The sequence below is a fragment of the Pezoporus flaviventris genome, unplaced genomic scaffold (genome assembly GCF_033815535.1).
Source record: "Pezoporus flaviventris isolate CSIRO_AGI_PZ_B2104156 unplaced genomic scaffold, CSIRO_AGI_Pfla_v1 ptg000459l, whole genome shotgun sequence".
NCBI lineage: Eukaryota > Metazoa > Chordata > Aves > Psittaciformes > Psittacidae > Pezoporus > Pezoporus flaviventris.
Genome location: NW_026893006.1, coordinates 96,457 through 109,401, shown reverse-complemented (window position 1 = coordinate 109,401; position 12,945 = coordinate 96,457). Strand labels below are relative to the sequence as shown.

Genomic DNA, 12,945 nt, shown 5'->3' with positions numbered 1-12,945 from the left:
TGTGGGTCTCTATGGGTCTCTGGTTTCTATGGGTCTCTGTGGGGCTCTATGGGGTCTTTATTGGTCCCTATGGGTGTCTACGGGTTCCTATGGGTCTCTGTGGGGTCTCTATGGGGTCTGAGTTCTTATGTGTCTCTATGGGTCTCCATGGGTCCCTATGGGACTCCGTGTGGGTCAGGACCCACCTGGAGGAGTCGCTGCTCCTGCGCCTGAGCGAGAGCCACCAGGCCCAGGCTGCACGGCAGCGCCTTCAGTGCGTGACGTCATTGGGGGGTGGAGCCTTGGCCGCCTTCACCCACTTCGGGGCCTCAGCCACCCTCTGGGAGCCACCCAGTCAGGAGGCGCTGCCCGCCAAGAAGAGGAAGAAGGCAGCCAATGGGAAGAGGAGAAGGAAGGGTGAGTCCTAACCCTAACCCCATCCCAACATGCCCTGGGGCTGCCTGCCCCATAGAGGCAGCACTTATGGGTCACTGACACCCCCCTTTGTTTCCCCTATAGGTTTCCATTGACGGCGCTGAGCCCCACATTAAAACACATCTGCATCTCATTTGCATACTCAAAACCATCATTAACCCTTATAAGGGAGCGCGGCCCATCCAAGATGGCTGCCACCACGTTGCTGACCCAGTCCAGCCCCCAATGCACACATCCCCAATATGGCCGCCCCCGGTGGAGGCTGCCATCTTGCTCCCCAAGTTGACCCCATGTGACCCACCAGCTGCCGGGTCTCCATAGGTGCTCCGCGGAGCGCCATAGAGCCCTGCAGCGCCCCTTAGAGGCGGGAGGCCGCGCCGCCCGCCACCACCACGGTCTCCCCGGTGATGTAAGCGGCGGCGGGAGAACACAGGAAGGTCACGATCCCGGCCACGTCCTCCGGGGAGCCCAGCCTGCGGGGGTCACGTGATGAGGGGAGGTGGGGGTGTCATGTCATGGGGGGGAGAGGGTCATGATGGCACCCACCTGTCGATGCCCATGGCTTCCATCACGCGCTTCTGCATGGACTCGTCCTCCCAGAGCTGCCATAGAGACCCATAGAGATCCATAGGAACCCATAGAGACCCCATAGAGACCCATAGGGACCCCACAGAGAGCCATAGAAACCCACAGAGACCCATACAGACCCCATAGGGACCCATAGAGACACACAGAAACCCACAGAAACCCATAGAGACCCCATAGAAACGAGACCAACAGACACCCCATAGACACCCCATATCCCCCCATAGACACCCACAGTGCCCCCCAGGTCACTCACGGCCCTGCTGAAGCGGGTGCGGATCAGCCCTGGGGCCACCCCATTGATGCGGATGCCGTGGGGCCGCAGCTCCGGGCCCAGCGCCTTCACCAGCCCCAGCAGCGCCGCCTTGCTCACGCTATAGGGCCCAAGCGCCTGTCCCACAGCGACGTCACTGAGCTGCGGCCAATCAGCTGGCAGCTGCTCAGCGCTGCGGCCAATCGGCTGACAGCATGGCTGAGCCATGGCGCAGCCATGGGGTGCAGCACGGATGGAGCCCGCCCCATAGGTCCTGCCCCATAGATCCTGCCCCATGGATCCCACTCGTTGGGGACTGTGCTGTGGGTCCAACCCCATAAATCTCACCCCATACACACCCCATAGCCTGCTCCATCACCGCCCTACAGCCCTCCCCAGAGACACCCCATGCCCCCCCCCCAAGCCCCATAAATCCTGCCCCATGGATCCCACTGATAGGCCACATGTCATGGGTCCAACCCCATAGATCTCACCCCATAGCCTGCTCCATCACCACCCCATAGCCCCCCCCATAGACACCCCATAGCCAGCCCCATAGCTCCCCACAGCTCACCGGGAAGGGCATGTACCCGGCCAGCGAGGACACCACCACAATGGAGCCTCCCCTGGGGGGATGAGGGAGGAGCCACAGTGGGGTGGGCGTGGCCAAGGCTTGACCCCAACCCCTCCTCCCCAAGCCCCACCGCCCTCACCCCCTTTTCTCCATGTGGGGCACCACGAGGCGGATCAACATGGCTGCTGCGGTCACGTTCACCTGGAAGATCTATGGGGCCAGATCTATGGGTCAGATCTAAAGGGCAGGATCTATGGGGAAGGATCTATAGGGCAGATATAAGGGGCAGGATCAACAGGGCAAGTTCTATAGGGCAGATATATAAGGGGCAGGATCGATAGGGCAGGATCTATAGGGCAGATCTATGGGGCAGAATCTCTGGGTCGCACCTTATCCCACGCCTCCTCCTCAGCCTCCAGGGTGCTGCCCATGATGGGGTTCGTGGCCGCGTTGGACACCAGGATGTCGATGCCCCCATAAGTGTCCAGAGCCTGTGGGGATGGGCGGGGGGGGGGGGAGGAGTGTGTTGGTCTGGACCCATAAGTGTGGGGCTGGGACCCACAAGTGCCCCCCGCCCCAATTGACAGCGCTCACCTTCTGCACCAGCGCCTGCCGGTCCTGGGGCCGCCCCACGTGACACACACAGCCGGTCACGTGCTCCAGCCCCAGCGCCCGCAGACGCGCCAGCGCTGCCTCCACGTGATCCGCCCGGCGCGAGCTCAGCACCACGTGGGCGCCGGCCCCGCCTAGCGCCGCTGCCACCGCTAGCCCGATGCTGCCAGGGGAGCAATGGGGACCCATGGGGCTCTATGGGTCCTATGAGTCTCTATGGGTCTCTACGGGCGCTACGGGGCTCTATGGGTATCTATGGGCTCTATGGGGCTCTGTGGGGTGCTATGGGGCTCTATGGGGTCTCTATGGGCTCTGTGTCTATGGGTCTATATGGGCTCTGTGGGGTCTCTATGGGGATCTATGGGGCTCTGTGGGGCTCTATAGGGCTCTATGGGGGTCTGTGGGTCTCTAGGGGTTCTATGGGGTCTCTATGGGGTGCTATGGGGCTCTATGGGGAGCTATGGGGCTCTATGGGGTCTCTATGGGGTCTGTGTCTCTATGGGTCTAAATGAGCTCTATGGGGGTCTATGGGGTCTCTATGGGGATCTGTGGGGCTCTATGGGGGTCTGTGGGGTCTCTAGGGGCTCTGTGGGGTCGATATGGGGCTCTATGGGTCTCTGGGCTCTATGGGGTCTCTGAGGCTCTGTGGGTGTCTGTGGGTGTCTATGGGTCTCTATGGACTCTATGGGTCTCTATGGGGTGCTATGGGGCTCTGTGGGGTCTCTATGGGCTCTACGGGGTCTCTGTGGGTCTCTATGGGGCGCTGTGGGGTCTCTATGGGGTGCTATGGGTCCCTATGGGTTACTATGGGTCTCTGTGGGTTCCTGTGGGGCTCTGTGGGTCCTTATGGGGCACTATGGGGCTCTATGGATTCCTATGGGGCTCTATGGGGCACGATGGGTCCTTATGGGTATCTACTGGACTCTATGGGTTCTTACGGGTCTCTATGCGTCCCTAGGGGTACCTATGGGGTCTCTATGGGTCCTTATGGGTCCCTATGGGTCTCTATGGGTTCCTATGGGTCCCTATGGGTACCTATGCTGTCTCTATGGGTCCCTATTGGGCTCTATGGGATCTTATGGATCCCTACGAGGTTCTATGGGTTCCTATGGGTCCCTATGGGTACGTATGGGGCTCTATGGGTCCCTACGGGTGTCTATGGGTTCCTATGGGGCTCTATGGGTCCCTATGGGGCACTCACCCATCGGTGGCCGCTGTCACCGCCGCCACTTTCCCCACCAGCGCCATTGGGAGCGCTCGGAGCTGGTGCCCCACAGCGGCCTCTGCCCTGGGAGAGCACCGGAGCAATGGGGGGGCCTTAGGGGACACCGGAGGGGGCAATGCGGAGTAATAGGGAGTTAATGGGGGGGAATGGGAGGGTAATGGGGGCAATGGGAGGTCAATGGGGGGAATGGGGGTTAATGGGGAGTAACGGGGGTTATAATGGGGCTTAATGGAAGGTCAAAGGGAGGCATCGGCTCCTCTCGAACCCCCTCGGAGCCTCTCGGGTCCCTTCGGGCGGCTCCGACCTCTTCGGGTGGCTTCGGATGCGCTCGGCTCCCTTCGGCACCGCCCCTTTCGGGTGGCTTCGGCTCGGCTCGGCTCCCTTCGGCTCCGCCCCCTTCGGGAGGCTTCGGCTCCGATCGACTCCTCTCGGCTCCCTTCGGGCAGAAGCTGGAGTTCCCTCACTTGTGCCTTAGAAAGTACTGGAAAAAAGGGAATTCCATCCCGTTGGGCTAAACTGGGCTGGGCTGGACTGGACTAAACTGGGCTGGACTGGATTAAACTGGGCTGGACTGGATTAAACTGGGCTAGACTGAACTAAACTGGGCTGGACTGGATTAAACTGGGCTGGACTGGGTTAAACTGGGCTGTTCTGGATTATATTGAGCTGGAGTGTATTAAATATGGCTGTACTGGGTTAAACTGGGCTGGGATGGATTGAACGGTTCTGGACTGGGTTAAACTGGTCTGGACTGGGTAACCTGAGCTGGACTGGATTAAACGGGGGTGGACAAGTTTAAACTGAGATGGACTGGATTAGAGTGGGGTGGACTGGGTTAAACTGGGCTGGAGTGAACTAAACTGGGCTGGGATCTGGATCACACTGAGCTGGACAGGATTAAACTGGGTTGAACTGGATTAAACACGGCTTGACTGTATCAAATATGTCTGGATTGGGTTAAACTGGACTGGGCTGGACCGAACTCTTCTGGACTGGGTTAAACTGGTCTGAACTAGATTAAACTGACCTGGACTGGGTTAAACTGAGCTGGACTAGGTTAAACTGAGCTGCACTGTATTAAACAGGACTTGAGTGGGTTAAACTGAGCTGGACAGGATTAAACTGGGCTGGACTGGGTTAAACTGTGCTGGACTGGATTATACTGGGCTGGACTAAATTAAACTGAGCCGGAGTGTACTAAACTGGTCTGGACTGGGTTACACTGAGCTGGACTGGATTAAACGAGGCTGGACTAGTTTAAACTGGTCTGGACTGGATTAAACGGTGCTGGACTGGATTAAACTGACCTGAGGTGCATTGAAGTGGGCTGGACTTGATTAAACATGGCTGGACTGCATTAAACTGAGCTGGACAGGGTTAAAGAGGGCTGGGCGGGATTTAACTGAGGTGGACTGGGTTAAACTGGGCTAGGCTGGATCAAACGGGGAAGGACTGGGATAAACTGGGGTGGGCTGGGTTAAACTGGGCTGGGCGGGTTAAACTGTGCTGGAGTGAACTAACCTGGGCGGGGATGGATTGAACTGAGCTGGGCTGGATCAAACTGGACTGGACTGGGTTAAACTAGGCTGGGGTGGATCAAACTGAGCTGGACTGGATTAAACTGTTCTGGAGTGGGTTAAACTGGTCTGGACTGAGTTACACTGAGCTGGACTGGAATTATTTTGAGCTGGACTGGGATAAACTGGGCTGGTCTGAAATATACTGAGCTGGAGTGTATTGAATATGTAAATAGTGTATTAAATATGTGTATTAAATATATCATTGCTGTCGCTCCTCCCTTTCATACCTAGAAGTCCATTTGAATCCAACTTCTCTGGTGGTTGCTCTTGGCTGCCCAGCAGCAGAGCACGAACGTCTGGCCTCTGCTCCCAAAGCCGAAGATCCAGGAGGGAAAGCATGTGCTGGGCATCTCCAGCACACAGTCAGCTTTGTAATGGTGCCTCCATCATTGCTGTCGCTCCTCGGCTTCATACCTAAAAGTGCATTTGAATTCAATGTCTCCGGAGCTTGCTCTCGGCTTCCCAGCAGCACAGTGAGTAGAGCATGAACGTCTGGCCCCTGCTCCCAGAGCCGAAGAGCCAGGAGGGAAAGCATGTGCTGGGCATCTTCAGCACACAGTCAGCTTTGCAATGGTGCCTCCATCATTGCTGTCGCACCTCACTTTCATACCTAGAAGTCCATTTGAATCTAACTTCTCTGGTGGTTGCTCTTGGCTGCCGCGAAGCACAGTGAGTAGAGCACAAACGTCTGAACTCTGCTCCCACAGCCGAAAGGCCAGGAGGGAAAGCATGTGCTGGGCATCTTCAGCACACAGTCAGCTTTGCAACGGTGCCTCCATCATTGGTGTCGCTTCTCAGTTTCATACATAGAAGTCCATTTGAATCCAACTTCTCTGTTGGTTGCTCTTGGCTGCATAGCAGCACAGTGAGTAGAGCACGAACGTTTGGCCTCTGCTTCCAGAGCTAAAGAGCCAGGAGGGAAAGCATGTGCTGGGCATCTTCAGCACACAGTCATATTTCCAATGGTGTCACCATCATTGCTGTCGCCCTTTGGTTTCACAGCTAAAAGTCCATTTGAATCCAACTTCTGCGGACCTTGTTCTCGGCTGCCCAGCAACACAGTGTGTAGAGCACGAACGTTTGGCCTCTGCTTTCAGAGCTGAAGAGCCAGGAGGGAAAGCTGATGCTCAGAATCTTCAGCACACAGTCAGGTTTGCAATGGTGCCTCCATCATTGCTGTCGCTCCTCACCTTCATCCCTAGAAGTCTGTTTGAATCCAACTTCTCTGTTGGTTGCTCTTGGCTGCACAGCAGCACAGTGTGTAGAGCATGAACGTCTGGCCTCTGCTCCCAGAGCCGAAGAGCGAAGAGGGAAAGCATGTGCTGGGCATCTTCAGCACACAGTCAGCTTTGCAACTGTGTCACCATCATTGCTGTCGCTCCTCGGTTTCATACCTAAAAGTCCATTTGAATGCAACCTCTCCAGATCTTGCTCTTGGCTGCCGAGCAGCGCAGTGAGTAGAGCACGAGCGTTTGGCCTCTGCTCCCAGAGCCGAAGAGCCAGGAGGGAAAGCTGGTGCTCAGAATCTTCAGCACACAGTCAGGTTTGCAACGGTGCCTCCATCATTGCTGTCGCTCGTCATTTTCATACCTAGAAGTCTGTTTGAATCCAACTTCTGTGCTGATTGTTCTGGGCTGCTCAGCAGCACAGTGAGTAGAGCATGAACGTCTGGCCTCTACCTTCAGCGCCGAAGAGCCAGTAGGGAAAGCTGGTGCTCAGAATCTTCAGCACTCAGTCTGCTTTGCAACGGTGCCTCCATCATTGCTGTTGCTCCTCACTTTCATACCTAGAAGTCCATTTGAATCCAACTTCTCTGCTGGTTGCTCTCGGATGCCCCGGAGCACAGTGAGTAGAGCACGAACGTCTGGCCTCTGCTCCCAGAGCCGAAGAGCCAGGAGGGAAAGCATGTGCTGGGCATCTTCAGCACACAGTCAGTTTTGCAACGGTGCCACTGTCATTGCTGTCTCTCCTCGGTTTCATACCTAAAAGTGCATTTGAATGGAACCTCTCCGGAGCTTGCTCTTGGCTGCTCAGCAGCACAGTGGGTAGAGCATGAACGTTTGGCCTCTGCTCCTAGACCGGAAGAGCCAGGAGGGAAAGCAGGTGCTGGGCATCTTCAGCACACAGTCAGCTTTGCAACGGTGTCACCATAATTGCTGTCTCTCCTCGGTTTCATACCTAAAAGTCCATTTGAATGCAACCTCTGCGGAGCTTGATCTCGGGTGCCCAGCAGCACAGTGGGTAGAGCATGAACGTTTGCCCTCTGCTCCCAGAGCCGAAGAGCCAGGAGGGAAAGCTGGTGCTCAGAATCTTCAGCACACAGTCAGCTTTGCAACAGTGTCTCCATCAGTGCTGTTGCTCCTCATTTTCATACCTAGAAGTCCATTTGAATCCAACTTCTCTGTTGGTTGCTCCTGGCTGACCAGCAGTACAGTTAGTAGAGCACGAACGTCTGGCCTCTGCTCCCAGAGCCGAAGAGCCAGGGGGGAAAGCATGTGCTGGGCATCTTCAGCACAGAGTCAGCTTTGCAACGGTGCCTCCATCATTGCTGTCGCTCCTAACTTTAATACCTAGAAGTCCATTTGAATCCAACTTCTCTTGTGGTTGCTCTTGGCTGCCCAGCAGCACAGCGAGTAGAGCACGAACGTCTGGCCTCTGCTCCCAGAGCCGAAGAGCCGGGCGGGAAAGCATGTGCTGGGTATCTTCAGCATACAGTCAGCTTTACAACTGTGCCTCCATCATTGCTGTAAATCCTCGGTTTAATACCTAAAAGTCCATTTGAGTACAAACTCTCCAGAGCTTGCTCTTGGCTGGCCAGAAGCCCAGCGATTAGAGCATGAACGTCTGGCCTCTGCTCCCAGAGCCGAAGAGCCAGGAGGTAGCATGTGCTGGGCATCTTCAGCACACAGTCAGCTTTGCAATGGCACCTCCATCATTGCTGGCGCTCCTCACTTTCATACCTAGAAGTCCATTTGAATCCAACTTCTCTGGTGGTTGCTCTCGGCTGCCCAGAAGAACAGTGAGTAGAGCACGAACGTTTGTCCTCTGCTCCCAGAGCCGAAGAGCCAGGAGGGAAAGCATGTGCTGGACATCTTCAGCACACAGTCAGCTTTGCAACGGTGTCATCGTCATTGCTGTCACTCCTCACTTTCATACCTAAAAGTCCATTTGCATATAAACTCTCTGGAGCTTGCTCTCGGCTGCCCAGAAGCACAGCGATTAGAGCATGAACGTCTGGCCTGTGCTCCCAGAGCCGAAGAGCCAGGAGGGAAAGCATGTGCTGGGAATGTTTAGCACACAGTAAGCTTTGCAACGGTGTCACGATCATTGCTGTCGCTCCTCGGTTTCATACATAGAAGTCCATTTGAATCCAACTTCAATGGTGGGTGCTCTTGGCTGCCCCGCAGCAGAGCACGAACGTCTGGCCTCTGCTCCCAGAGCCGAAGAGCCAGGATGGAAAGCATGTGCTGGGCATCTTCAGCACACAGTCAGCTTTGCAACGGTGCCTCCCTCATTACTGTCGCTCCTAACTTTCATACCTAGAGGTCCATTTGAATCCAACTTCTCTGGTGGTTGCTGTTCACTGCCCAGCAGCACTGTGAGTAGAGCACGAACGTCTGGCCTCTGCTCCCAGAGCCGATGAGCCAGGAGGGGAAGCATGTGTTGGGCATCTTCAGCACACAGTCAGCTTTGCAACGGTGCCTCCATCCTTGCTGTCGCTCCTCAGTTTCATACCTAAAAGTGCATTTGAATCAGACTTCTCTGCTGGTGGCTCTTGGCTGCCCAGCAGCAGAGTCAGTAGAGCACGAACGTCTGGCCTCTGCTCCCAGACCCGAAGAGCCAGGAGGGAAAGCATGTGTTGGGCATCTTCAGCACAAACTCAGCTTTGCAACGGTGTCACCATCATTGCTGTCACTCCTCGTTTTCATACCTAAAAGTCCATTTGAATGTAACCTATCCGGAGCTTGCCCTCGAATGCCCAGGAGCACAGTGATTACAGCACGAACATCTGGCCTCTGCTCCCACAGCCGAAGAGCCAGGAGGGAAAGCTTGTGCTGGGCAGCTTCAGCACACAGTCAGCTTTGCAACGGTGTCACCATCATTGTTCTCGCTCCTCGGTTTCATACCTAAAAGTCCATTTGAATGCACACTCTCCTGAGCTTGCTCTCGGCTGCCGAGCAGCACAATGAGTAGAGCACGAACGTTTCGTCTCTGCTCCCACAGCCGAAGAGCCAGGAGGGAAAGCTGGTGCTCAGAATGGTTAGCACACAGTCAGCTTTGCAACGGTGCCTCCATCATTGCTGCCAATCCTCACTTTCATACCTAGAAGTCCATTTGAATCCAACTACTCTGATGGTTGCCCTTGGCTGCCCAGCAGCACAGCTAGTAGAGCATGCCCTTTGCTGCCACAGCCGAAGAGGCAGGAGGGAAAGCATGTGCTGGGCATTTACAGCACACAGTCAGCTTTGGAACGGTTCCTCCATCATTGCTGTCGCTCCTCGGTTTCATACCTAAAAGTCCATTTGAATGGAACCTCTCCGGAGCTTGTTCGTGGTTGCCCAGAGGCACAGCATTTAGTGCACGAACGTCTGGTCGCTGTTCCCAGAGCCGAAGAGCCAGGAGGGAAAGCATGTGCTGGGCATCTTCGGCACACAGTCAGCTTTGCAACGGTGCCTCGATCATTGCTGTCGCTCCTCGGTTTCATACCTAAAAGTCAATTTGAATGCAACCTCTCAGGAGCTTGCTCTCGGCTGGCCAGCAGCACAGTGTGTAGATCAGGAAAGTTTGGCCTCTGCTCCCAGAGCCGAAGAGCCAGGAGGGAAAGCATGTGCTGGGTATCTTCAGCATACAGTCACCGTTGCACCGGTGCCTCCATCACTGCTGTCTCTCCTCAGTTTCATACCTAAAAGTCCATTTGAAAGCAGCCTCTCCGGGGCTTGCTCTCGGCTGCCAGCAGCACAGTGAGTATTGCACGAACGTCTGGCCTCTGCTCCCAGAGCCGAAGAGGCAGGAGGGAAAGCATGTGCTGGGCATTTTCAGCACAAAGTCAGCTTTGCAACGGTGCCTCCATCACTGCTGTCGCTCCTCGGTTTCATACCTAAAAGTGCATTTGAATGCACCCTCTCCGAATCTTGCTTTCGGCTGCCCAGCAGCACTGTGGGTAGAGCACGAACGTTTGGCCTCTGCTCCCACAGCCGAAGAGCCGGGAGGGAAAACTGGTGCTCAGAATTTTCAGCACACAGTCAGCTTTGCAACAGTGCCTCCATCATTGCTGTCGCTCCTCACTTTCAAGCCTAGAAGTCGATTTGAATCCAACTCCTATGGTGGTTGCTCTCGGCTGCCCAGCAGCACAGCGAGTAGAGCACGAACGTCTGGCCTCTGCTCCCAGAGGTAAAGACTCAGGAGGGAAAGCATGTGCTGGGCATCTACAGCACAGAGTCAGCTTTGCAACGGTGTCACCATCATTGCTGTCGCTCCTCGGTTTCATACCTAAAAGGGCATTTGAATGGAACCTCTCCGGAGCTTTTTTCTCGGCTGCCCAGGAGCACAGTGAGTGGGGCACGAACTTCTGGCCTGTGCACTCAGAGCCGAAGACCCAGGAGGGGAAGCATGTGATGGGCATATTTAGCCCACAGTCAGCTTTGCAACGGTGCCTCCATCATTGCTGAACCTCCTCCCTTTTATACCTAAAAGGCCATTTGCGTACAAACTCTACCAAGTTTGCCCTCGGCTGCTCAGGAGCACAGCGATTAGAGCACGAATATCTGGCCTCTGCCCCAGAGCCGAAAAGCCAGGAGGGAAAGCCTGTTCTGGGCATCTTCAGCAGACAGTCAGCTTTGCAATGGTGTCACCATCATTGCGTTTGCTCCTCGGTTTCATACCTAAAAGTCCATTTGAATGCAACCCCTGCGGAGCTTGCTCTCGGCTGCTCAGCAGCACAGTGAGTAGAGCACGAACGTTTGGCCTATACTCCCACAGCCGAAGAGCCAGGAGGGAAAGCTGGTTCTCAGAATCTTCAGCACATAGTCAGCTGTGCAACAGTGCCTCCATTATTGCTGTCGCTCCTCACTTTCATACCTAGAAGTCCATTTGAATCCAACTTCCCTGGTGGCTGCTCTTGGCTGCCGCGAAGCACAGTGAGTCGAGCACGAATGTCTGGCCTCTGCTCCCACAGCCGAAGAGTGAGGAGGGAAAGCATGTGCTGGGCATCTTCAGCACACACTCAGCTTTACAACGGTGCCTCCATCATTGCTGTCGCTACTCACTTTCATACCTAGAAGTCAGTTTGATTCCAACTTTGGTGGTTGCTCTTGGGTGCCCAGCAGCACAGTGAGTAGAGCAAGAACGTCTGGCATCTACTTTCAGAGCTGAAGAGCCAGGAGGGAAAGCATGTGCTGGGCATCTTCAGCACACAGTCAACTGTGCATTGGTGTCTCCATCTTTGCTGTCGCTCCTCGGTTTCATACCTAGAAGTCCATTTGAATGTACCCTCTCCAGAGCTTGCTCTCGGCTGCCCAGGAGCACAGAGATTATAGCACGAACGTTTGGCCTCTGCTCTCACAGCTGAAGAGCCATCAGTGATAGCTGGTGCTCAGAATCTTCAGCACACACTCAGCTTTGAAACGGTGCCTCCGTCATTGCTGTCGCTCCTCGGATTCATACCTAAAAGTCCATTTGAATCCGACTCCTCTGGCGGTTGCTCTTGGTTGCCCAGTAGCACAGCGAGTAGTGCACAAACGTCTGGCCTCTGCCCCCAGAGTCGAAGAGCCAGGAGCTAAAGCATGTGCCGGGCATATTCAGCATACAGGCAGCTTTGCAAGGGTGCCTCCATCATTGCTGTCCCTCCTCACTTTCATACCTAGAAGACCATTTGAATCCAACTTCTCTGGTGATTGCTCTTGGCTGCCGCGAAGCACAGTTAGTAGAGCAGGAATGTCTGGCATCTGCTCCCACAGCCGAAGAGCTAGGAGGGAAAGCATGTGCTGGGCATCTTCAGCACACAGCCAGCTTTGCAACGGTGCCTCCATCATTGCTGTCGCTCCTCACTTTCATACCTAGAAGTCCGTTTGAATCCAACTTCTCTGGTGGTTGCTCTTGGCTGCCCAGCAGCACAGTGAGTAGAGCATGAACATCAGGCCTCTACTTTCAGAGCCGAAGAGCCAGGAGGGAAAGCTGGTGCTCAGAATTTTCTGCACACAGTCAGCATTGCAACGGTGCCTCCATCATTGCTGTCGCTCCTCGGTTTCATACCTAAAACTCCATTTGAATGCAACCTGTGCGGACCTTGCTCTTGGCTGCCCAGCAGCAGTGTCAGTTGAGCACGAACGTTTGGCCTCTGCTCTCACGGCCGATGAGCCAGGAGGGAAAGCATGTGCTGGGCATCTTCAGCACACAGTCAGGTTTGCAATGGTGTCACCATCATTGCTGTCGCTCCTCGTTTTCATACCTAAAAGTGCATTTGAATGCAATCTCTCCGGAGCTTGATCTCGGGTGCCCAGCAGAACAGCGATTAGAGCATGAACGTCTGGCCTCTGCTCCCTGAGCCAAAGAGCCAGGAGCGAAAGCTTGTGTTGAGCATCTTCAGCAGACAGTCAGCTTTGCAACCGTGTCACCCTCATTGCTGTCGCTCCTCGTTTTCATACCTAAAAGTGCATTTGAATGCACCCTCTCCGGAGCTTTCTCTCGGATGACCAGCAGCACA

The 12,945-nt window shown here is 55.1% G+C and overlaps 1 protein-coding gene across 1 annotated transcript; it reads right to left on the bottom strand.

The window, feature by feature from the left end:
• Positions 1-757: 757 nt before the first annotated feature.
• On the bottom strand, positions 758-3,686 carry LOC133263786 (dehydrogenase/reductase SDR family member 4-like). The gene is made up of 8 exons (XM_061443653.1): positions 3,640-3,686; positions 2,421-2,601; positions 2,216-2,317; positions 1,966-2,036; positions 1,827-1,878; positions 1,256-1,390; positions 961-1,016; positions 758-887 (listed from the first exon to the last, which is right to left on the bottom strand). The coding sequence occupies exons 1-8, from the start codon at positions 3,684-3,686 to the stop codon at positions 773-775; spliced, it is 759 nt and encodes a 252-aa protein (XP_061299637.1). The 3' UTR covers positions 758-772.
• Between the last annotated feature and the right edge of the window lie 9,259 nt (positions 3,687-12,945).